Source organism: Thalia democratica, chromosome 4, assembly GCF_965202585.1.
Source record: "Thalia democratica chromosome 4, ktThaDemo2.hap1.1, whole genome shotgun sequence".
Lineage (NCBI taxonomy): Eukaryota > Metazoa > Chordata > Thaliacea > Salpida > Salpidae > Thalia > Thalia democratica.
This window is the reverse complement of record NC_139168.1, coordinates 26689450-26715087: the sequence shown is the minus strand read 5'-3', so window position 1 is coordinate 26715087 and position 25638 is coordinate 26689450. Positions and strand designations below refer to the sequence as shown.

The 25638-nt window shown below is 25.9% G+C and overlaps 1 protein-coding gene across 1 annotated transcript; it reads right to left on the bottom strand.

The window, feature by feature from the left end:
* Positions 1–9635: 9635 nt before the first annotated feature.
* On the bottom strand, positions 9636–24162 carry LOC145833178 (uncharacterized). The gene is made up of 12 exons (XM_082940377.1): positions 24121–24162; positions 16047–16175; positions 15734–15850; positions 14062–14349; positions 13732–13806; positions 13200–13433; positions 11779–11909; positions 11301–11475; positions 10861–11043; positions 10562–10742; positions 9912–10117; positions 9636–9782 (listed from the first exon to the last, which is right to left on the bottom strand). The coding sequence occupies exons 1-12, from the start codon at positions 24160–24162 to the stop codon at positions 9636–9638; spliced, it is 1908 nt and encodes a 635-aa protein (XP_082796503.1).
* Positions 24163–25638: the final 1476 nt, after the last annotated feature.

Sequence of the window (25638 nt, the reverse complement as noted above, 5' to 3'; positions counted from 1 at the left end):
AGTTGTTAGCTAAATCAGTTAGATATCTTTGCTTTAAATAAATTTCACACTGTTCTTTTTTTTACATATATATATATATATATATATATATATGTGTATGTATACTACCTTCAAAATTAAAAAAATCATAATATAACATTTTAAAGTCTACTAATGGTGGAAATTTGCACTACGGAATTTTAAAATACATATATTTAGATAGAAGAAATTTCGTTCAAGTTAGCTTAACTTTGTATTAAAAACGGTATACAGTGATCCTTAATCTAAAATTTGAGCAAAAAATATTGAAATAAAAACATATATCTTAAAAAAATAACTCCAGCATTGAATTTTAGGTATGATAATTTAATTTCTATCAGGTTAAGTACAACTGAAACTGTACACACTCATTAAAAGATATTATTTGTTTACGCCCAAAAAAGTGTAAAAATTAGTCAATTGAAGCACAGACTATAAGCAAAAAGTATAAATTAATCCTAAGTGTTTTAACTTATAAGAGTAAATTAAATACTGTTTCTTTTTACATTGCTAAAATTATTTAGGTAAATTAAAAAGCTTTTAGTTTAATTTGATTACAACTATTATTTTCTAGTTAATCACCACATTTAGAGCTATTTACTAGGGATTATGCTAAAGATAGTTTTTAATTTATTCCATTAACTTATTTAAGTTAATTGATTACTTGTCAGAACATTTAATTTTATTTGAGTTAATGAACTCAAGAAGCAACTAAAAAAACATAAATAAAAGCACTATTTTGAAAAATTAACTGTTTTAAACTGGAATGGGTCAAATAGGCAAAAATTCATTTTTGCACAAAGGGTCAATTTTGCACCAAAGTAATAGTAATAAAACAAACAATAAGAAGAAAAAAGTTACCGACGGAAGTAAGGGTCAAAAGAGATAACAAATATATAAGAAAATGAAGAAATAAAAATTGTTAATAAATCATTAAAACTAATAGATTGAATAAACAATAAACATTTTTTTTAATCAAAAAAGAAAAAGGCGTTACTGACCGAGGTAATGATAAAAAAGATGAAAATAAATGAATAAAAAAAACTGAAAAATATTTTTTCTTTTATTTTATCTCACAAGTGATAAAATAGTACCAACAGAGGGTAAGGGTTAGGTGCAACAGTAATAGTAAAAATAAAAATAAATGATTTAAAAAAACTTTAACCAGTGAAAAAGCGACTATTTTATCTTTTATAATCATTTTCTATAAAATAAATCTTTTAAGTTTAAATTAATTTAGACACAAAAAATAAGTAAATAAATTAATATTTCTCTTAACTTACAAATTTTATAAACTGTATCTGTTTAAAAAGTTTTAATTGGTATATATAAAAGCTTCATAAGAGAACTATAACTTTTTTATCTAAAAATCTATCCACAAGGCTATAAAATAATTAAAAAAATTAATAAAATGAACAAAATTCAAAAATTAATTCCAAAATATTAAAACTGGACTAGCTAATTCCTATTCAAGATTTCTAGAAAAACATTACCTGAAATTTTAAAAATAATATATGTTTATCCTATGTTTTTAGCCGTTACTTGCATGAGTTTTGTTCTCTTTTTTGTTGTTTTGAAATAGCTACAGCTACTATTCTGGGTGGCAACAGGTCAATATGCAGGATGACACATTTGTACAAAAAAAAAAACGTTGCACAAAGGGACCAAAGGGACATTTTTGCACGAAAAAACTTTTCCGCGAAAGGTCACTTTCTAACTAGAGTAGAAGAAATAAATAAAGAAAATTTACAAAACCAAGATAAAAACAAAAAGACAATTTAATAAAAAAAAAAGTAAAAAAATACCTACCAAGGGTATGGGTTATGAATAACTGTGAGAATAAAAACAAAAAAAAAACAACTAGTAAAAATTATAAGATTTGTGATGATTAATAAAAAAGCAAAAAGATAAAAAAGTTACTCACCATAATTTTTACTCAAGATAAAACTGTATCCTATATGAAAGCTTGAAGTACAAACTATAAGCCAGATTTTACAGAATAAAAAAAAAATTATTAACTTTTGAGATATTGTAATTTTTATAACAAGTTTCCGATACAAACGTACGGACCGCAAAGTTTTTTGGGTCAATTTACCCGGCAACTTCAAAAATCATTAAAAATCTATTTTCTCCTTTATCTTTTGAGCTAGAGACCTCAAACTTTGAGAAATTGTTCCTTTTATTATTCAAAAGACTTCGAATGTTAAAATTAAAAAATTAAATTTTAAGAAAGAAAAAAAAAAAGGTAGTTTTCCTAGGTAAAAAAAAGTATTTTTAAAAACTAAAAATATTCCTGCATATATTCTTTTTAAAATTTAATAGTATACTTTCTGTGAAAATTTGAAGAAGATTGATTTCATAAAGAAGGAGAAAACAGATATTTAGTGAGATAGTCATTTTTCGCGTTTTTAGTTTGAGCCTTACATTAGGAACATAGTGAGGTCACCGACTTTGATCTCTTATATCTCAAAAACTGCTTTGAATTTTTTTCAAGCAGTTAAAAATGTCTGATAGCTCAGATAAAACTCTACAAAAAAAGATCAATTTGTAAAATTGAAATAGACCCAACCTATACCCTTAAAATATTGGTGTAATATACAAAAAACTCTTGTATAGCAACAAAACTTTAATAAATATACAGTACAAAGCAAATTATTTTATGTGAAAAAAAATTTATTAGTATTTTATAAGTTAGTTTTTGTTTAGACATTGTTTTAAGTTATATACCAGAAATTTAAACACCTAAGTATACAAAATAGTATAAAAAAGATCTAATAAAATAGTAAATAAAACAAATAATACCTTAAGTCATAAAAACTAGCCTAAGATTTAGTAAAAATAACCTGACTTTTGCAAAAAATAAAACAAGCCTAAGTTACAAATATTTTTTTTAAGTTTGAGTCCGCCGAAGTTTTTCTAAAAACATGCTTATTATAATATATTGAGTAATTTGAGTGTTAAGTAATCCTGGTGATTATAAATACAAATTTTGAAAGTATTATAACTATATAGTATTTGAAAATGCAATACAAAAAAAAAATTAAGAGTAGAGAATTAGTTCAAGTTTTGTAAAATGTTATAAATATTTAAATAATTTTTTAATTAGTAAAACTTAAATTAACCTATGCATTAAACAGGGTTGCCACTAGTTTTTTCAAAAATTATTCCACGTTTTTAAAAGTACACATTTTCGGGTCTATATTTAGTTAGGAGTTAAGTATAAGGTAAGAAACTCTGTTAAAAAGTATAAAAACATTGAAAACATACTGTAAAGCTACTTTAAATATGTTTTTGAGTAAAAAAAAAAATTTGATAATTACAAATTTTTTTAATTTTTATTATAGATTTTTTGAGTTAAATCAAAATTAATTTTACTACTGAACATGTGGAAATTGTTTAAATTCCAGGGTTTTTCAGGTTTTTTTCAAAATTTCTCAAGTTCCAGGTTTTTCCAGCTTTTTTTCTCCTAAATTGTGAAATTCAAGGTATTTCCAGCTTTCAAGGTTAAGTGGCAACCCTGATTAAAAAACACTCAAGAGTTATTATTAATATTTGTTGTAGGATGTATTTTATTAGGTTGCTTTAGTACTAACCAGGGTTTCCAAAAAATAACTGAACCCTAGGATTTGAGAAACTCAAAAAAAAAAAAACTTTAAAAACCTAGAATTTTAAACAAGTTTTACTAGTTAAGTAGTTTAATTCCGACTTGAGACAAAAAATCTATACTTTAAATATATTTATTGTCATTATCAAACTTCTATTCTTATTAAAAGACACATTTAAAGTAGTTTAGCAGTATCTTTTCAATGTTGTTGTACGATATAACACAACTTTTTACCTTAAACTTTGTTTTCAACTGAAAAAGACCAAAAAAAAGTGTACTTTTAAATATCTTAAGATAATTTGCCAAAACCCTGACTAGCTGAAAACTTTGAGCAGCAAATTCATCACCACTTTTAGAAACCTAACACAAATTGGGTTAGATATTTAAATGTTTGTAATGGTTTTTATGAAAACAAATGTGAACTTTAACAAGATTCCCATCATACTTGTAAATAAATCAACTTTTTTTATTAATCCTAATTAGTATGTAATTAACAGTCTCCTAGATTAAAAAAACATGTTTTACAAAACACGTTAGTAATGAATACATAAGAAAAATAATTATGGGAAATTAACTTGAAATTTTTTTAGGGGAAAATGTCAATATTAGTAGTAATGTTCAATGGGCATATAATATTAACACTTTTCTGTCAGAAACACTTAGTAAATCATTTTTAATATTTTACCTTAAACTTTGGAAAAAGAACAATCTTTGAAAATAGTTTTAATTTTATATGAAATAAAAGATGAGTATTAGTTTAAGTTACTACACTTATATTGTATGGAAACAATAGCCTTCTAACCTCAAAAATATAATTTAATATTTAGCTAATTCACAGTAAAATTTTAAATAAGTTTACAACTAAAATAATAAAAAATATTTATTAGTTTTTGAAATAAATATTGTCTATCACTTACTGTAGTATAAACTAATACTGCACCATGTATTTATTTTTAAGTTTTTGTACGTTTTGTATAAAGTAAAATAAACTAACAGGAGAAAAAAAAAGTATAAATAACTAACAGTGAACACCGTACAGCTAACACTTAAAACTTAACAAATGACTGTACAATACTAAAATGGCTTCTATAAAAGACTAAAATGGTTTCTTACAAACAACTTAACAATTGTTCATCAGGGACTAAATACTTAACTTATATTATCGAATATAAATAGCCGACAGTAATTTTTTTCTAAAATATCTTTACAACTTGTGCAAAATGTGTTATTTTGCACTTTTTAAATTTTTCTCATAAATTAAAGTATTTTTTTATTTGAAATTGGACTAAGTTGGAATTTCACTAACCTTTTGTTGCTATGGTAGCTAAACATTGATTCCGTGATATTTGTCTGTTTGTTTTAAATTCGATTACAAAGCTTAATTACTAACTAATGATAAAATATCATTTGTTATAAGAAACTCTATAACAGGTTTTATTATGTTTTTTATTTATTTTCATAATTAAGTAAGTTATGGTTATGAAGTATTTTGGAAACAAAAGCTTTATAAAGATGTGCAAATTAAATATTTCGTTTACAACCAGGTTTCGGTAGCGAAAATTGCGACCTATCAAGTAGAATAAAATAGTTAATAACTAAATAGTTGCACATAACAATGTTGCTTATCAGTATTGTTAGTTATAAATTTATTCATGCATGAAAATCTAAACTAAAAACTAATTTGTTACACTAACATGTTACATACAAGCTTACCAGTGTATAATTGGGTAAAATTAACACTATTTTTCGAAACAAATTGAATTTAGTTAATAAAATGAATCAAAAAAAAAACTGAATTAAGAGCTTTTTTAGAAAAGTTCAAAGATATTTATACCTAGAAATTTATCTAAATTAGTGATGTACTGGACTCACTATCCGGGTCCGGGTCCGGCCGGAGATTGCCATTTTTGTATGATATCCGGATCCGGCCGGGTTCTAATTTGAAAAAAAAAGTCCGGATCCGGTTCCGGCCGGATTCTAATTTGAAAAAAAAGTCCGGACCCGGATTTAGTTAGTAAAAAAGAGCATACTGAAAAATATTTTTTCAAAAACAAACGCTGTGTAAATTAATAAAAGCCATTTTCGTCAGTTGAAATTAAACACCTACCGTGATTGGCTCATTTTGTACACGTGACTATTTATTATTAGTTTACATTTAAACTATGAAATAAACATTTTAGAGATGCAACTCTTTACATATGTTGTAAAATTGAAAATTTTAAAATAAATACTTTCATTATTTATTGTTTAAAGTTGAGCTCAGAGAATATTTAGAGTTAATACGGTTGAATGTACGAGCCAATGAGAATCATCTGACGAAATGTTTCAAACTAAATACTGATGCAACAAAACATCAGAACATGACAGGCAGTTTATATGTAAGCAGTTAGTTAGTTTGGTGTGCAGCTTGAAGCAAAAAAATATCTTGAACTTTTTTGTGAATGCTTATTGTAAGTATTGTTTTGTTTTAAAAGTGAATACTTCAATTGGTGTTTATTTGTTTAAATATTTAAGCCAGGTTTATAGTTTAATAGTTTATTAGAAATTTTACAGTTTCTTGTTTACTAAAAGTTTTATTTAATTTTTAGTTTATTGATTTAAGTCTTTTGATATAGATTTAAATAGCTTACAGTTTTCAAAGTGTTACCAAAGTAATTAATAATACATATATTAATAATACATATAATTTTATTATAAATTTATAAAGAGACATATAATTTTATAAACAGGTACTAATATGTTTTTGGCTTCATTTATATTTTTTAAATCATTTGTTCATTTATTTTTGAAGCTGTCTTTTTTCTCTAAATTTTAACTGTTTAACTAAATTGAACATTTCATTTTTAAATTCTTCTAAGTTTACCTGTTAATTTTGAAATAAATTTGGATTTAAAACTATATGTCTCTTTGTTTTCAATAAAGTTTTGTTTTATTCCTCATCAGTACAAAAATACATTTTAATTCTTACCCTTTTGCAAAACTTTCTAATTTGGTCAAGGAGTTTTAGTTTATATTTACTTTTGATGCTAATTGGTATACTTTTTGTCAAATAATTAAAATTTAATTTTTCATACAATGCCATTTGTTCTTTTAGTCAATTTAGATTGGCTTACCTTTATTGGGAGCCTTGCTTTACAAACAAAAAGCTATAAATTTGTTTTAAAATATTCATTCTAGTTGGAAAAATTGAAATACTAATAACTATTTTCTAAAAAAAGATTTTCATGATAAGTTAGTCGTTTGATTTATTCGAATAAGTAGCATTTAAAACTTCGGTTAATCTAAAGCAAAATTCTGTTCGTTTAATACAATAAAATGTTCTTATAATTATTTGTTCCTATATTATACACTATTTTAATTGAGATGAATTTCGTTTAGAGTTCTTGTAAAAAAGTTTAGTTTTTTTCTAGTTCTAATCACTTAGTAACTTAAAATATATATCTTATTTTACTAGTTAACTTCCAGTTTTACGCACTGAACTCACTAAATCTAATAAGAAAACCAAAGGCAAAGTTTCAGGTACTAAACTGAAGACATTACTTTGAATTTCTTAATAATGAGACATAAATACAAAATATAAAGTAAACTTTAGTTAAAACGTTCCTATTAAACTAAAATTCATGTGTTTTTCATTTTTTGTTTTATTTCAAAAGTTTATTTAGTAAACTAACTTTCGCTCAAAGAGCTCTTCAATAAAAGTTTCTAATTTGAACACTGACGAGCAGTTTGTACGAAACTTGATATAATAAAAAAAAAATTTTTTAATAAAAAATATAATTCTTCTCCTTTAATGAAGTAGAGACCTCTACTTGTTTTCTAACAACCAAACCTATAGTTGTATTTTGTATAATATTAAAAATGGTGTATTTTAATCAACTTTGGAATTAATGACAAATCTAAAAAGGTTTAAATAAATATATTGATATAAAAGTAATAAAAATAAGTCTCACTTGAATATTTTTTTGTGTTTATAAGAGATGATATAAATTAAAAAAACTGTTTTTAAAATTATTTTACAACTATTAAACGAATTGTTATCAACAGAAAGCTTTTACATTATTTTATCTTGATGCAAAGTATTTTTTTCTTGTTTATTCATAATATGTTTTATGCAAACTAAATTTAAAGTGGCTTTTAATTTAAAAACTAATTATTCTAGGAAAACTTAAGTAGTTGTTATTTGTATATATTGTTCGCGTAATTTATACGTTTAAGGTGGCAATCAAAGTTCTCTCCTTATTAAAATAAAAGGAGAGTGATCAATAATAAATTCTATTAACTGCATAGATTTATGCAAATTGTATATTTTATTCGCGACCGGTTTCGGTGGCAAGAGATTGCGACCTTTTCAAGCAAAAAATAAAATTTTAAACTGCATATAACGATGTTAGTTATTTATACTGTTATTTAAAAACTTATTCATGCGTGAAGAATATAAACAAAAATGTTGCATATTCGAAAATTCGAGCATGCCAGAGTATATTTAGGTAAAATTGGTACTAGTTTTTTTTAAATCGAATTGAATTAATATTAACATAATGAGTCAAAGAAAAAAACTGAATTCAGAGCTTTAAAAAATAAATATTTATTCCTTGAAATTTATTTAATTTACATGAACTACGCACTAAGAAACTTAAAAAGTACATACATCAATAAAGAATACAGATTATTTGACTAACTAGTAAGCATGGTTTAACAATTGTTACAAAGACGAAAACTTGCGAATATTATCAAACTTCCATTTAGAACATTAAAAATTTATTAACAGTGTCATATATTAATAAAGTGTACTATGATAAAGTATATTTTGATATTAATATTTCATCTTAAATAATATATTATAATTATAATACATAATTAACGTTGTTAAAGTTTTTAAACAACTTAGAAATAAGTTTTTGCATGCCACATCTGATAAAAAATAATGAACAACTTAAATATTTCACTTGTTTACTTTACTTAAAGTTTGTTTTTTCATCAAAAGTACATTCAACAACACAAATTAAAGTAGTTTAATAAATTAATTTTAGACTCATAAACCCATGAGCTTTTAATATAACTGTTTTATATATTTTTTCTTTGGAAAAAAGTTTGTATCTTATTTTAGGCATAAACAAAAATAATTTCAAAATTGATTTTAACAAAATATGAAAGAAGTAACATCTGACAATAACAACAATTGTTGTAAAACAAAAAGAACAAAGGAATTAATGTGGCTGTTATTTTATAAACTATTTAAAGAAAAAGGTTAGCTAGTAGCTAATGTAAAAAGTTTACATTTAGTTTTTAACAACTTAAGTTATCTGTAAAAGCTAAAAAACTCTTTTTAACTTTAAATCTCAATATATTTAAGTTGCTACTATAAGAAAAAATTTCTAGTCTGCTTGAGTACATGGGTTTTTCTTTAAAAAACTTGTAAACTTTACCACTAACCTTCACATTGCAGTACTTTTAATAGCAAATATTTAAGCATATTACTATAACACTATGTTTAAAATCTGAATGCTTATTGTTTACAATCAATTTAACACAAGGCAGACTAGAATTAGCACAAAATCAAACTCAAACATTTTTGAGAATACGTTACTTTTTAAAGTAAATTTAACTATTAATGTAATTTTTTATAACATTTATAAAAAAAAAAACCGAAAAAAATTGAAGTAAATGCAAAACTTGTATGAAAAGTACAAATTACTAATAACAAAATATGATGTAAAACTTTATTTACATAAAATAATTCGTTTTATAACAACTTTTGAAGAAACCAGTTAAGGCTGTTAACGAAAAAAAAGTTCTGTAAATATAAGTTTACATGGTTAAACAAAAACTGTCTAGATTAAAATTGCCTATTTTTTTATGTTTTACTTCATAAACTACTTACATCAAATCACCTAAAAGCTTTGATCACAAAAAAACAGCTTTTTCAGAAAATCTTCAAACAGGTTAAATTAATATCAATATATTCAACCTCAAAATGACTCTGCTCCAAAAACCACAATTTTCACACGGAAACTCAAAACTTGCTATTTTCCTTCAGCTCTCCCAGGAAGCACTTTTCAGCGTCACCCGTGACGTAGACCATCGCCACTTGCGCCACCGGGTGGTCGACTTCGCTGACGTACAGAACGAAGGCGGTGCACTCGAACACTGCGTGCTCCACCTAGTGTGAATGTTTTTTTTAATTCTGTTAATAATGAAACATCTGAAATGAAAACAAGTATAAGTGTAAACAAACATATCAAATATTAAACAATTGATAGTAATAAAACAGCTCAGTTTTTCTACACACCTCGTACAACGTCAACTCGACCACTTTGCTGTTTTCCACGTCCGCCGACGAGTACAATTTGGTGGTCCGGTCTTGCGTCAGCCACAAAGGTCCCAACTTAAAAACTTGTGTGACGTCTTGGAGGTGGTTTGTGACGTCATCACGCTTTTCTATCAGGTGGAAGTTCTCCTCGCGCGCCGACGTCATCTTCCAGTTGCCAAAGTTTTCTGTAAAAAATTGTGACAATTGTACTAGTAAAGTATTTTGAGCTTATATTAAATTGATTATAGCTGAAAATTGTTATTAACTTTTAGAGCATTCATTGGTTTAAAATACAAATTTCACAATATAATTCAAACATGTTTAATTAAAAGTAATACAAAATATAAAATTTGGAACAAGACAGTGTAGCGTAAGCTATACCTAATTATGTAATATTTTCTAATCCTCACTTTAAAATTTTTCAAGTTAAAATTAAAACTATGCAAAGTAAAGCAAATTAAAAAAAGTTACAGTGGAATATTCAATCAAAAGCAATGTAAAAACCATAACGTTTTACTTCAGTTTCATTATTTTTCATTAATTAAAAAATTGTAAGTTGAACATTTAGACTAATCATCATCAGAAAACACCGCACAAAAATCCTCTGCAAGTTTCAAACACAAACAAACTCGATATGAGGTCCTCCACTCTCTGCTTGATCCTGTCGAACTTCAGATAAAACTCCTCACCCAACACCCTACTAACATCATTCGGGATCTCCTCCAGCGCTCTCTGCTCCCTCCACGCACCAACCATCTTCATGTAGATCCCCTCCAACGTTCCACTCACCTTCTTCTCCCGAGCCGCCACCTTTGAAGAAGAACTACTTGTTTAAATATTTTATCAAAAATAAAAAAATTTGAAAAGAAAATAAGTAGATGTGAAACTTTGAAATGATAAAATGAACCACATTCAGTTGTTCTACAACCTTCACGTTATCGGCTTCCGTTTGCTCCGTCGGCTGGACCTCCTGAGCAGAAGATTCCAGGGGGTTTTGTTTCGGGGGGTTTTTGGGGAGGAGAGCGACGACCTGGTTCCGGCACGTCATGGTTCGGCCGACCCACAGAATGTTTATTTCGTGTTTATGCTTCTTATTAGAGGGTTTGATGTACTGAAAGTTGTTTTAAGATTACTGTTTTCAATGGTCCAGTTTTTTTTTTTGTGATAGCGCATTTAGGTTTTTTTTTTCTTAATCACTTTTTTATAAACACGATAAAATGAGCCAGGTTTTTGAACCCGGAAAGCAATATTAATTCAAATAAAGTCGGAAATTACGAAACTAATATATTCAAGCATTGAAAAGGCTGAAAGCAAAATTAGCTTATAATTAAAACAAACAAATTAAAAAGGCTCATATGTTTCAACAACCTGATTGTAGTGGAAGAAGTCCATTGAGAGGTTTTTCTTAGTTGATGTGAAGTGGCTCCTTATAGATACGTTGAGGGATTCTGCTGCAATGTACATCATGTTTACGCAAGCTTCGTCCTGCAATGTGCAGCAACTTCGCAGGCAGTCGCTCACTGTCTTGTGCTTTCCGTGATATCTAGCAAGTATGAACACGTGTATCAAGTGAAGATACTTAATAAAAAATTGAAAAAGAAAGTTTTGTTAAATTTAAGCATTATCCTAAGGCTAAACGACTTAATACATCTGACCAATACAAAAAATGTTAAGAAACTACAATAAATTAATTTTAGTTTTTATTTTTCCCTTTTTTTTTTTGGTTTGAACAATACTATGACTTAGAAATCTTTTATTAGACCCTAATAGTAATTATAAAACATACATTTATTTTTCATATTGTTTAACTTAAGCTTTATATAAATATTCAAGAAACACAACAAACATGTGAACAGAGTTCAGGTAGTGTAAATTTCTGCAGGCGTCTTGCAGAAGTCGGTATCTCAATCTGATTGATTTTTTCTCAGTTCCGTATAATAAGTAGGACAACGCGTTGTAAAAACTGTTGGGGCTTGCCTACAATTTGTTATAACAATTTTATAACAGCAGTTGTTTAAATTGGTGGAAATTAAATTTATATGTTGGGTAGTGTATGCTACAGTATTTGTTTATAAAAAAGCAGTAAAAAAAAGATTTTTTTAAATGCTGTTCAGTTTGGTTTGTTATAAAAAAGGTTTTATTTTTTTTTAGCAAAGTTTTTCTCAAAAACTACAGTTTACAATATTGTACTAAGACAGTTTTTGTCATAGACTTGACATTAGCAAAAATAAAACAAGTGTAAATTACCAAAATTAAAAGTAATTTTTAAAATAAAAACTACTTTGCCTCAACAAAAAAATTGTATAAAACAAAGCTCTACTGTAATTTTTTTACCTATTAGTTGTTTAAAAAATTGACTTCAAAACTTTAACAACATGACAGAAATAAATTATTTTATTTTATTAGCAAAAATATTATAAAACATTAGAAACAGCTTTTTCAAAAAAAACTCTAAAATTGTCAAGTTGTACTAGCTCGTATTTAGAATTATATGGTATCATTTCAGTTTTAATAAAACTTAACCAAGACCAATGCAAAAAAGATTAAACTTTTTTCGCCAAGATCTAACTAACTGTTTAAAAATTTAACTAAAAAAAGTAAATATTTTTTTCATAATCTTAACTTATTGAGCCAAAAATCACTCCTTGCTACATACAACCGGGAGTAAGAAAAAAACCCTTTAAGTCTAAGTATTTAAAAATCAACAAGATTATAAACACTTGAACTTTATCTTATGACTCAAAAGTATCTATTCTGTATAATAAAAAACTTGTTTATAAAAAATACTATCCCTGCTACATGCCACTATAAAAAGTCTAAAAGCAACCAGAGTCCAAGCAACCTCTGTGTCTTGCAAGCAGCGTCCATTCCGCACAACAAACAATTTGTACAAGACACAGCTTTATTGTAACTTTAAATACCTATTAACTATTTAAGCAGTTTTCATCAAAACCTCAACAATTTAAGCTAGTTAGTATGACTTATTAGAAACCATTTGATACCACATGATTAGCGTAAATATTGTCAATTTTTTCACTAACAGCTTTTTCTATCATTTAAGTCTCAATAAAGTCTAATCAAGACTAATGCAAAAAAGTTTAAACACTTAAAATTAAATATAGTTAATCGTCATAAAATTCAACCAAAAAAAGCAAACAAGAACTTAGAATTTTATATTTTGATCCCATGAATCACTCCCTACCACATACCACCAGTAATGCAGTAAAAATAAAACATTCTAAAAACAACAAGATTGTAAATGCTTACCTGTGTCTTGCAAGCAGCAAACTTGTCGTCCATTCCGCACAGCTCCAGCAGCATGTTCGCTCCCAAGTCCTCGTTGTACCGTCCCCCCTCAACCAGTCCCTCCAAAGTGGGCGGTTTTTGTTTCGGTAGGGGGACGGCCCCGCACGTGACCAGATCGCCCATCACGCTCGACTGAATCCGCTCCTTGTTGAGACGCGAGTACGATTGGAAGGCGTGGGTGAAGGGGTCGGACTCCTTAAAATATTCCTGGGGTGACAAACGAGAAAGAACGAAAAACAAGTTGAGCGGTTTGTTGGCTTGAGGCAACATTTTGTTAAATAGTTTACTAACTTTCAAACAAATGGTTTTAAATTTGCAAATCATGCTGTTTTTAAAAGTCACAAGTTTTTAAAACTTTTTCTTTAATTTATTTTAAAATTACGTCTATAATTAACTTTAATAGTTATAAACTCTTATCAATTAAAATATCATTTGAACAAAATAAAATAATCAACATTTATTTGAAAATAATTAATATATATTAAATGCTAACTTCTAATTCTTTCATATTCTCGGGTTGAGAATCATTATCTGACACAACTGTTTCAACAAAATTCGTCTTATCTCCCTGAAAATAATATGTTTTAAATGCACGATAGAGAATATCAAAAAAAAATTTTAAACAAGCATCTCCTATTGTTAGTAGTTTTTCAGTAGTAAAATATCTTAAAATTAAAAGAAATTCCATCAGTTCGAATTTGCCTTTACAGCAAAAAATCCTAAAATTAACAGAAATACAAACTACATATTTAACAACTCAAACAAAATAACATTTTAACAAAAAGATATGACAACCACGACTTAAAACACAAACAAAACTCACGCTCGGCAGCAGATCGATTTTGTGCGTCTTCTTCAGGTGCTCCATCATCCTCCTGTCGTTCTCCACCCTGGTGCTGAACTTCTTGCCGCACTTGTTGACCTGACACACGGCGAAGTTGTAGCTCTGCTGGTTGCTGAAGTACTTGGGAAGGTCGGGGTTGGCGGTGAACTTCTTCTTGGTCACCACCGTCCTCCTCGCCTTCTTCTTCTTCCGCTTCGACTTTTTCTTCTTCTTCTTTTTCTTCTGCTTGTCCAGCTGCGTCTTGTTGATCTTCAACCTCAGCCCAGGCTGTAAGAATGTTTTAACACTTAACTTTTAATTGACAAGTTTATTAAATAAAGGTATTGGACTGTTGAAGTTGTTTATTTTTTTGAAGTTAGTGATTTTAAAACTCAAAAAATATGTGGATGATATTGAGATTTTATACAGGACTAGTAGTTTTCCTTTTATAAAGAAAAGTGTCGTTTTTAATAAGACTCTAAATTGTATTTAATGAACATATAAAAATTTGTATTTATATGTAGAAATAGGGTTTTAAACAAAAAATAAAGGCTAATAATACAAAACAAAAATAAATCTACGACAAACCGAAATATGTATTATAAACTCAGACAACTTCAAAAACTAAACTTTAAAAATTCATTTTTTTGTGAATTTATTCATAAAACAATGTTTCACTCAATTAATAGCTATTATTAATGAGATTCTCAGTTATAAAAATGTTAAAAAAAAATTTTTGAAGACATTACAGCTTAGCTTAAGTTTAAAACTTTATTCAAACACAAAACTAAAAACTAATTGAATCTGGTAAATAGCTTAGGGTTTGTATCAATAAAGCTACTAAATAAGTTCATAAAAAAAACTAAAAAAAAAACTAATAGAGTTGATAAAAATCTTAAGGCTACTATGAGAACTATTAAAAGTATTAAACAAATTTGTTAAAAGATTAAATAAAAGATAAGTAAAATTCGTTAATAAGCATTATGAAACATTTACTATTGAGAACTTAGATTTTTACTCTCAAAATAAATTAAAAGTATACAAAAACACGTTAAAAAAAAGTATTTATAAAGAAAAAGTTGTTGAGTTGGAGTTATCAACTTAAAATATTTTGAATATTTTATGAAATGAACTTATGATTTAAGTAAATACATCTTAAAATAATGAAGAACTTCTAAGTAAACTTTTAATGATATTATTTTTATATTTATAGTACAGACTATTTTATCTACATTTAGAAAAGTTTGTTTTTAAAAGACCTCTTAAGCACAAAAATCCAATTTTTATTTAATCTACTAACATCAAAAGTAAGAATATTATAGTTTAAAGTATCTCAAATCTTCCCTTGGTTGTGTGTTGTTCTGATTTTTTTGTCGTTATCAAAATCGTTTTAAATAAAAAAGACTTTTTATTCAAAGCGATTTACTAACATGAAATAAATAATAATTACTCACCTAAAAACTAAATAACGTTGATTAAATCTATATACATAAAGGCTAACTTACTTAACAGGAAATTTGTTTTGATTAGGTAAAACTAATACTTTAACTTAATTAATGCTAAAAAGTATTTCAATTTTAAAGTTTCTTGATGAGTTATAGGACTTGAAATTCTTCACAAATTTCTATGTATATCACTTATAGACTTTAGAAAAATTTTACATTACACAAACAGTGACAACAATAAAAACACAAACTCTTTCAGACTCATCTCCCTGTATACTGTTTTCTCCAGCTTCATACATGGCAGGTTCAGAATCATTTGGTAAGTTAGCTGGAGGTGGCTGTGCCTAAACAAAGCATTCAAGACTTTAAAATATAGATATTTTTGTTTGAATACAAATTTAATTGAGAAAATATTAAACTTTTACTTTTGGTTTAGAAGATAAATATTATTTAATTAATTTAACAAATTCGAAAAATATGTCAGGACTAAAAATAATGAGAACTTTAAGCTAGAAATCAAATGATGTAACTAAAACTAACTTTTGGAACAAAATCAATACTGTGAAATTTTTTCAAATGCTCAATCAGTTTTTCATGGTTTTCAACTCTAGTGCTGAACTTTTTTCCACAGTCATCAACTTGGCATGTTGTAAAACTTTGTCCATCTTCCTGCAAAAAATATTCTGACAAACTAGAACTTGACAAACATTGTCCAGCTTTTTCCTTGGACTTTTTATTCAAGTTTCTAGGTGCATATAGCTCAGCTTTTGAAGTTTTAGATTTTTTTAAAGTTCTAGTAGACATCTAAAACAAAGTAAGTTTTTAAATATTCAACAAATATTTATCTAAAAACAAAACACAACTACAAAATGCCTGTTAACCCCTACGTTAGTTCATAAGACACTATTACAAACAAAATTGTGTCATTAAATGAAGAAATAAAAATTTCTATTAGGTAATCAACATGTTTTGTTGATAAATTTAATGTAAACAATTGCAAATAAAAAGCACATTTTAAAGTAAAATAACAAACTCAAAAAGAAACAATTTAAAGTCCCAAAAAAAATCTCATGCTTCAGAATTTTTATACCATATCCAAGATATAAAAAAAGAAATATCCATATATGTATGATTTTTAGATTTTTCATGTAGTTTGGCTGGATCCTAATTTCAATGAAATTTTTTTTATCTAATTTAACTTATAAGTAGCAAAAATAGGCCATAATTCAACTTAACTAACTTCCAAAATGAAGACAAAAAAGTTTATAAAGCAAGAAATCCAGTTCTATTTAACTATGTATAACACTAGGTTTCTAGTCACATAAAAGTCAGTGTCTGCTTGCCAACCCACTGTATATCATTAAAAAAAGATGACTAAAAAATAAGAGCATAAACTTTAAGTTTTTTCAACATAAAATTACGTTTTTCTTTTGAAATATAGTTAGTTTTGTAAAAAACTGTACTACTACTTAACTAACAAAAGTGTTATCATTTTTTATGTTGTATCTGGCTAAGGATTTACTGGTAAAAGTTCTGTTGTATTTTTGTTCTAACCAGAAGATATTATACAACTTTTTTTTTTTACACACAGATAACATTAAATACAAAGTATAAATGTCGCAGATAAGTTTTGTATTGAGTAACTACATTGCTTTAATGGAGCTAGTTTGTTAAAACAACCTTTTAATCATTGTTTTTCTTTAAAAACATTAAATCTATCTCATACCAAATATTAATGTCAAATCAACTTCTGACAATTTTGATAGGTATAAAACTTTTTAAACTTTTTAGGTACAATAAAATTTGTAAAAAACTGGATGCAAACATACATAATTGATCATTATTGAATTAGGAAGTTCAGTTCTAACAAAAGTCCATGTTCTTTATTTGGGCAAGAGACTTGTTGAAATATTTTTAAAATCAGGTTTGCCTACTTTAAAATAGCAAGAATTTAAATTGAATTGAAAAAAAAAATTATAGGCCTAAAACTTTAAATACTGTTAATAAAACTTAAAAATTTAGAAATACCAAAATAATAACAAAACAAGTAAAAGTTAAGATTTAGAAAAATTATTTAATTTTGCCTCAGTTTTAAAAAATCTAAAACTATTCGAGTTATCTTGCTTGAATAGCTTAAGTGTGCGACAATCCTAACAAATTTTAAGATAATTTTACAACAAGGATTTTAAACTTAAAGAAACAATAACTTTTTGACCAAAAACCATAAAATACAGTGATTTCAAATTTCAAAACGTTCTTTGTACAACTATAACACTTCTAAAAATAAAAATACTAAATATAAGCAATGAACTTTTAAAGAACATTCGTAAAACTTGTAGATTAACATTTTATATCTTATGTTTTTTAGTTTGAGTATTGCAAACAATGCCGATCAAACTCAAGGACTTTGATCACTCTTAGTTTTGTCAAGCTGTAAAAAGTATCTGGTAAATTAGAAAATATTGCACAACATTACAAAACAAAATCAACTTGTAGAAACCTATTAGTACTATTTATATGGCCTTAAAAACTTTATAAATTATTAAATAAATGACTTATTTTTAAATTCTATAAGATGTTAGCTGAATAAATAATGTAAGTTTAACATTATTTGTTCATTTAAAATATTACATAAAAAACTAAGACGCTACAAAAAGAATTAAAGCAATTTTAAAATTTTTGTGAGCACAAGACTTTATAATTTACTTATTTACAGTACACAGACTAAAAACCTCTGACTTAAACTTATCTTCATATTTCCTTTATTTTTTTATCATTTTATTTTACCTATTAAATAATTTATATTTACTTCAATAAAACAATCGTATAATAAAAACTTTGTGTTTATAAGTTTTTCTAAACATTTTACATAACTTAAAGCAGTGGCTTTCTAATTACAGGTGCTTTGTGAACCCAATGTAAGCGTGTGTACATATAAGGGTTGTTATATTGACAGATTTCAACAGTTTTGAATTTTAAATACACATTTTTGCTTCAACATAGAATTTCATACCTTATCAAAACTTTTGTTTTGCTAATACATAATCTGCCATCTATGAATACATACATTGAAGATGACTGGTTTTATAGCATATTTAGAATATATTTGTTATTATGGTATTGCTGCACAATTTTTAAGGCATTGAATTTAAAGTTTAAATAAAGAAATAATTATGTAATTGTTACGACTGTTATGCATGTAATAATTTTTTAAAGTTGTGCTAAATTTGTTAATAGTATTTTTAATAACACTATGAAAAGCGTTAAATGTAAACAGAGTAAAACTAATATTACATTCTAATAGATCAATTGTTAAATAATACTTATAGTCTTCTAGATGATTTTAAAATGATTAATATTATGTTTAGTACTTGAAAGTTTAAATGATAAAATTTAAAAGTTTAAAATTAATTGTTACAACTTCTGCAATCATTGTACTTGATATAAAGTAAGTCAAATAATACTAAGGAAGTGGGTGGGAACTATGTATAAAGTATTTTGGATGCTTATGATTACTTAGGAAGATTACAAAAGCTAATTTTAGTTAAATTAAAAAATGTAATATATTTGTTACTTAACATTTTTTTACTTTCTAATAAAGAACAGTTATATATTACTTAAGTTGTGAAGTTTTTGAAAGAGATAATTCTTAAGTTGAGAAGTGTGGTGGGTATACATTTACTTTTTTTCTTAAAAAAGACTAATATTAGAAAGTTCAAACATAGTGGTTACTGGTTTTTTAAAGAACAAGTTTTCTTATTTATTTTTCTTGTAAAATTGAATTTAAGAAAATGAAAAAAATAATTAAATATAGTCTTTAATAGTACAAAAAAATTAAAAAAATACTGTAATACTAATTTAAATGTATTTTAAAATAAATAAAAGTTTAAATAATACCAAAAATTATATAATATTTAATCAAAATTTCTCTATATTTCTTATAAAAATTGTTGAAAATTCCAGATGTTTCTACTTGTTTTTTTTATATCAAATTCTAGTTTCTACAGTTTTGTTTTGCCTAAATTCTTAAATTCCAGGTTATTTCAGATTAAATGGCCATCCTTTTTGGTAATTAATACTAATTTATTTTTTTAAACTTTCGATTTTTAGAATATGAACTTTTCTGTTTTTATTTAACAAGTTTTAATTATTGCTAATCATTGATTAAAATGCATACTAACACAATGAAAACAATGTAAAAACTATTTATCAAAACTATACCAGGTATATGCTGATTTTTTTTTTTCTGAATTAAATTAATATTCATAGTATCTTTTGAAATCATAGTATTTAAAACATACATTTTCTGTTATGAAAATGTTATTTACATAAAATGTATCTTAAAAAAATATTAATTTAGGAACTTTTTTATTAAACAATGTTTTACTCAGTTAAGCAATGAGATTAATGAGACTCTCAGTTTTTTTTTACAATAGAATTTGAATTATGTAGTATATAAATAGACTTGCATAAGATTTTAATTGTAACTGATGATCTGATTAATCTCTTTGATTAACTAAGTAGAACATTGTTTGATAAAAGAATTCATTAACTAATAAATTTGTATTATCTCCTTGGATTCAAGTTGAGAAATTTAGTTGTTGCTCTTAAAAAAGATATAAGTACAAAATGTATCTTTCAAAACAATTAAAATTATAATTTAAGCATTTTTAAGTTCTTTTTGAAAAATTAAGACATGCCTGGTTGGAATAAAGATTTTTTTTGATGTTTTTATATACTTATTTAAAGTAATAATTTTCAAACATTTGTCATTTTACATATATAATACAAATCAGATTAAACTTTAGAGCTCGGATTAAGGACAAAAATTAGTCAAATTTTTTTAACTCATGAATAAGAAACTTATTTTACTGTTTTTAAATATTAAAGTGTAATTAAGATAAGGCATTATTTAGGGCAGGGCTTAACAAACTGGGTCCAGGGGGCAACATGCTTAGAAAAATAATTGAAATGTACTTATCAGCTAAAAAAACACAATTTTTTAAACAATTAAAAAAAGAGATGAATTATTATGGCTAGGCTATTAATTTATAAATATATATACTATTAATAGTTATTACTTACTATAATTTTATCATTTCTTATTTTATTATATTTTTAACTTAAGTTAATATTTTTTACTTGATTACTTCAATTAATTTAAACAACTTAGGGTTTTTCAATAAAAGTTCACACACTACTTAAAAAAGGCAGTAATTACCTAGGGTGATGTTGTACCAATATCAAGCTGAAATTTTATTATATTCAAGGTATTTTCAACCATAATTTTAAGCAAAAAATATACTACTAAATACATAAATCAAACTAAACTAATATATTTATTCCCTTTTATTTCACAATATGAAGCGATTCTATCAATACAATAATTTATATTGATTACAATATTGTAAAACTAAATTGATTAAATATTTTAGTTTGTAATAAATAAGTTCGAGTCTTAGTATGTATTTATATAGCTTGTTTAAAATAAAGTATCCTTTTTGATTAAACATATTTGGCTTAAAACATTTATTTTTAGCCTAAAATGATGGTTAAAAATACATCGAATACAATATAATTCAGCTTGATATTGGTGCAACATCATCCTAGGTAATTACCAAAAAAGCTGCTGTAAGTAGTTCACCTATTTTCTTTTACGATTTAATCTTATTAAAAAGTTGTCAGTAAGACTTTTTTTTATTGCTTAACACATTTAAAAATAACTTTTGAGATATAAAGGTTCAAAGTTGTAAAGTTGTATACATTCATTATAGATCACTAACTAAAATGCCATTATTATTCTTAAAACATACTTTCTCATTCATTGCCTGAGCTGTGTTTTCAACTACATTAAGCAAGTTTTAAAAATTAAAGAAATATTTGTTTGTTTAATCTCTAATTTAAATTTCAAATTTCTTTAAAAAGTAGCTAATGGCTAAATATTTGTTTTATATAGTTATAAGATTTTATAACATTTGTAGTGAAAAATACTTTAACTTCAGCTCTTATGGTCTTAAAATTATTGTTAAATCACTACAAGTAGTAGATCTAGCGTGCTTCTGTATGTATGTGTTGAAATGTGACTCATGTTATATGGGCAGCAGATTGTGGTGGGTCTTTTGTGATTGTCTTTCTAATGAAAGAGTGATTGTTATAAATAATTAAAATTATTTATATCTATGTTTAATTTGATTTATTTTTTATCTTTTTGTTACTGTGTTAGATAAAAGATAGGTAATTTTATTTATTATTATATTATTTTTAACTAGCGGTAAAAGCATAACGTTAATACAGGTTTACTTTCATTTGACTTTTTGTTATTTTTTGAGTTTTATGTCAAGTTAATTCTAACAAATTCATATAATAGTTATTGTTTTATTGATTGTATTATTGATATATATTTTTTTTTTTAATACAAAAGGTTTTTTTCCAACATACAGTATTTCTTTATTTTACACTTTTAATTTTTTTTTATAGAACTTAATAATTTCAATTAGATACTGGTTTATTTGAGTTTGCAACAGATAATTGTGAGTTCACACTGTGGACAGTGGCTACATGATTGGATTGTTAATGTTTTTTTATTGTAGTGTCGGCAGATACTTGGCTGGGGATTTGAGCCTTATGATTTTCCTACACTTAGTGGTCTTTAGCATTGAGATTTTAACCTAGTAAGTATTTGCCAAATGACATTTCACCAAGGGAATTTTTTTCAGGTAAATAAATAGTTTTATTTTATTTCAACTTTTTTGGTTAGTTTAGTTTTGATTTTTAAGGGGGAAGTAGAATTACAGGTGATGACAAATTGCTTGCTTGAACTTCCAAAAACCTTTATCTTTGCAAACGGAAGAATAGCTCTAATATTATTCTACAATAATAAAAATAATAAATAAATAAAATAAATAAATTATCATAAAAAACTTGAGTTGCTATGAACTTAGTTTTCATTAATTTAAAAGTTTTTATTCTTTAAAAAAACAAAATAGCTTAAGTTTTTCAAAGTCTTTAAACTTTTTTAACTCAACTTTTTGATCAAAACCCATCAAAAGCAAATAGCTTTTTTTAATTTATTATTGTCATTGGTAAGGTGCTTTAGCAGGCACTCGTATTCTAATATTAGAATGTCTAAGATGAGAATAGAAACACTGATGCTTGTAGTGCTATATTGATTGGGTTTTCAACACTAGGACAGTAACTGATCAGCCCTCTGCCTTTTCCTAGAATTAAGATACATGTATAAAAACAAAAAAAAAAACAATTGAATGATGAAAATTAAAGACAATAAAGGTATATGTGGTACTCTAAAGTCTAACTTTGAAACATAACTTTTTATTTGATTTTTGATCCTGTAAATAACTTTTTTTTTTGATTACTAAAAAATCCTGAAATACTTATAACCTATTAGTATAATAGTATAAGTTCAATTAAAATTTTATAAATCGACTTTATTAATAGGCTAAGTCATTCTTTTTTAATGGTAAAAAAAATCAGTCTCAAACTCTACCCCTTCCAAATAAACGTTTTCTGGGGATTATAAACATTAGTTTAAGAAACTATCCAGGATATTGTTATAATAGCGCGTTAAGTCAGTAATCGTTAGGCCCGCGTACACAACTAGGTAACAATACTGTGTGATAAGTTCAATTTTTTATTTACTATTAAGAAAATATAAAATTAATTTTTGGCATGATATTATAACTTCATTACAATTGCAGCATAAATATTTTTGAACAAATTCGTACACCATAGTAGGGAAACAACCTAAGTAGTCTTATAGGTACAGAGAGCTCTTAAAAAGCGTTCGATTCAAATCAGAAATTTATTTATAGTTTAAACTTAAAATAGAACAAACGCAAACTATGATTTTTTATTGACAAATAAGCGAGCGTTGCGTTTCTGTAATGTTAGTTCTTGAATTCAAAACTTGAATTAAATGTTATTAAATTAGATGTGACAATTTTACATTTTAACTTTATCTTAATGTATTTTATTTTGTTGTTTCTCAGTGGTTGTTTAATATTTGTTTAAGTTAATTTTTGGTTTTTTTTTTTAATTTGCAGGAGCTGTTACGTTTAAGAAAAAAAAAATCCAAATTTAAAGCTTACCGACATACTTTTTTTAGTGCATGGCGAACTTTAAGACTCAAAAAGAGGCACCAAGCTATTTTACATGGGTAGCTATAAAATTTGCACGAGTGCAGAGTACTGCACGAAGATATTTTTGCACGATAAGATAAAATTGCACAAAAATAAAATTGCGCGAAGATACTTTTGCGAGAAGGCTAACGTTTGCACGAAAACACTTTTGCACGGAGACATTTTTGCACGGTTTGATATGTATTATTATTTTTTTTTTAATTTCATTTTCTTTTACTGTAACTGTTAGTGTTAGCCCTAAGCCTAGCCCTTACCCTCGGTTAGTATTTCTTATGCAAAAATTTAGTTCTTGCAAAATTGACCCTTAGCGCAAAACTTTCTATGTGCAATTTTGTTCCCTCGTGCAGTTTTGCACCTTCGGACAAATTTGTCTTCGTGCAAAAGTATCTTCGTGCAATATTGTGCACCCGTGAAATTTTGTCTTCGTGCAATTTAAACCGCTTGTGCAATTTAGTAACCTTGTGCAGTTTTGTCTTGGGGCAATTTTGACATGTTCCCATTTTAAATATATTAAGATGAAAATTGAACAAGATTCCTAATTTGGTACCAAACATTATTTTTGCAACAAAAACAAAATATCTTGGGACTGAACACAAATTTAGGAGTACATAGTTAGTAATTTTATAATGTTGATAAGCTTGCTTTAAAAAAAGAAATTTTTGGAAGTGAAAATATTATTAGATGTTCATCAAAAATCATTATAATCAAAGTTTTATTGAAACCTTAGAAAATTAAAATAATATTAAGTACGCAGTAGACAGGATTGTTTAAGTCGTTTCATAATTTGGTAAAGAAAAAAAAAGGTTCTGTAAAACTCATTTCCTTTTCTTAAACACCTAATGAGTAGTGGTCAAACAAGTGAAATAAATAAAAACAATTAAAAAAGTTATTAAACACTTTATATAACTGTTTTAAAACATTGATACTAGCTGAATATTTTTGACTTTAATAATAAACGCTAATTAAGAAAATAATTTTTACTTCATCATTTATTTTTTTATAAAGAAATAATAATACCTTTAGGTCCAGAAATTCTTCTGAAAGTTAAAAAAAAAACTATGTAAATACAAAATTGATACCGAAATAATTTGGTTGATTTAAATATGCTATACAATATATTAAAAAACCTTAAGTCATAATAGAAAGCTTTAATATTTAAGTTAGTTAACCTTTGTATACTTTAGTTCTTTTTATTATAATGTTGTGATTGAATTTAAAACAAAGGAGCTAGAAATTTCATCTTATTTGATTTAAATAGTTTTAGATAGTAGAAAATTTACGATTAAGATTATGTTGTGTTCGAAGTTATACTACAGTAGACTACCGCTTAAGTACGCAAATTGAACCCGACCAAAAAGAGCGTACTTAGCACGGGTAGTGCGTACTTTTTGACGACATAGTTTAATATGAAACTTAGTTGTTTGTTTTCTTTCATACGACTAGCCACCAAATAATTAAGCCAAATAAACAAGTCTTTTTATTTTAAATAACATTTGATACATAATTCTAATCTGCAAAATGTTTTTATATTTATTTATTCTATAAAACGTTTCTACATAATGCTAGTCAAGCTAAGTTTAGTTTAGTTAATACATATATTATAATTTTCCATTAGCTAAAAAGTGGTCGATTTTTTTATTTGAAAGAAAAACGTTTCACGACTGTTTTTATATGAAAGTTTATATCAGTAGAAACATTTATAGTATAAGTGCACAATGATAAGATGCTCATTATTTTTTTTCAAACTTTAGTTTTTTTTGTTGTTGCTTCTTTTTAAATGCTTATTTTGACTTTATAAAAATTGTAACAATTTTTTGGAGTTAATTAGTTTTGTATAATGTCACATTGAAATTAGCCTTTCTTTTGCAGGTGTTCTGAAAGTATTTGAATACAAACAATTTAGAAATTTTATAAAAGTTTAGAAAAATGGATGGCAAACTCAGAAAATGACTCTATAGAACAAGGCTTTAGAAAAA

What these genes read in the sequence shown, in the direction of transcription:
- LOC145833178 (XM_082940377.1), bottom strand. Translation starts at nt 24,162, where the DNA reads ATGGGAACATGTCAAAATTGCCCCAAGACAAAACTGCACAAG. An exon ending in GTGTTTTTATTGTTGTCACT is followed by an intron (nt 14,350 to 15,733) that starts GTTTGTGTAATG and finishes ACATTCTTACAG; the next exon opens with CCTGGGCTGAGGTTGAAGAT. An exon ending in TCGAGTTGACGTTGTACGAG is followed by an intron (nt 9,783 to 9,911) that starts GTGTGTAGAAAA and finishes CATTCACACTAG; the next exon opens with GTGGAGCACGCAGTGTTCGA.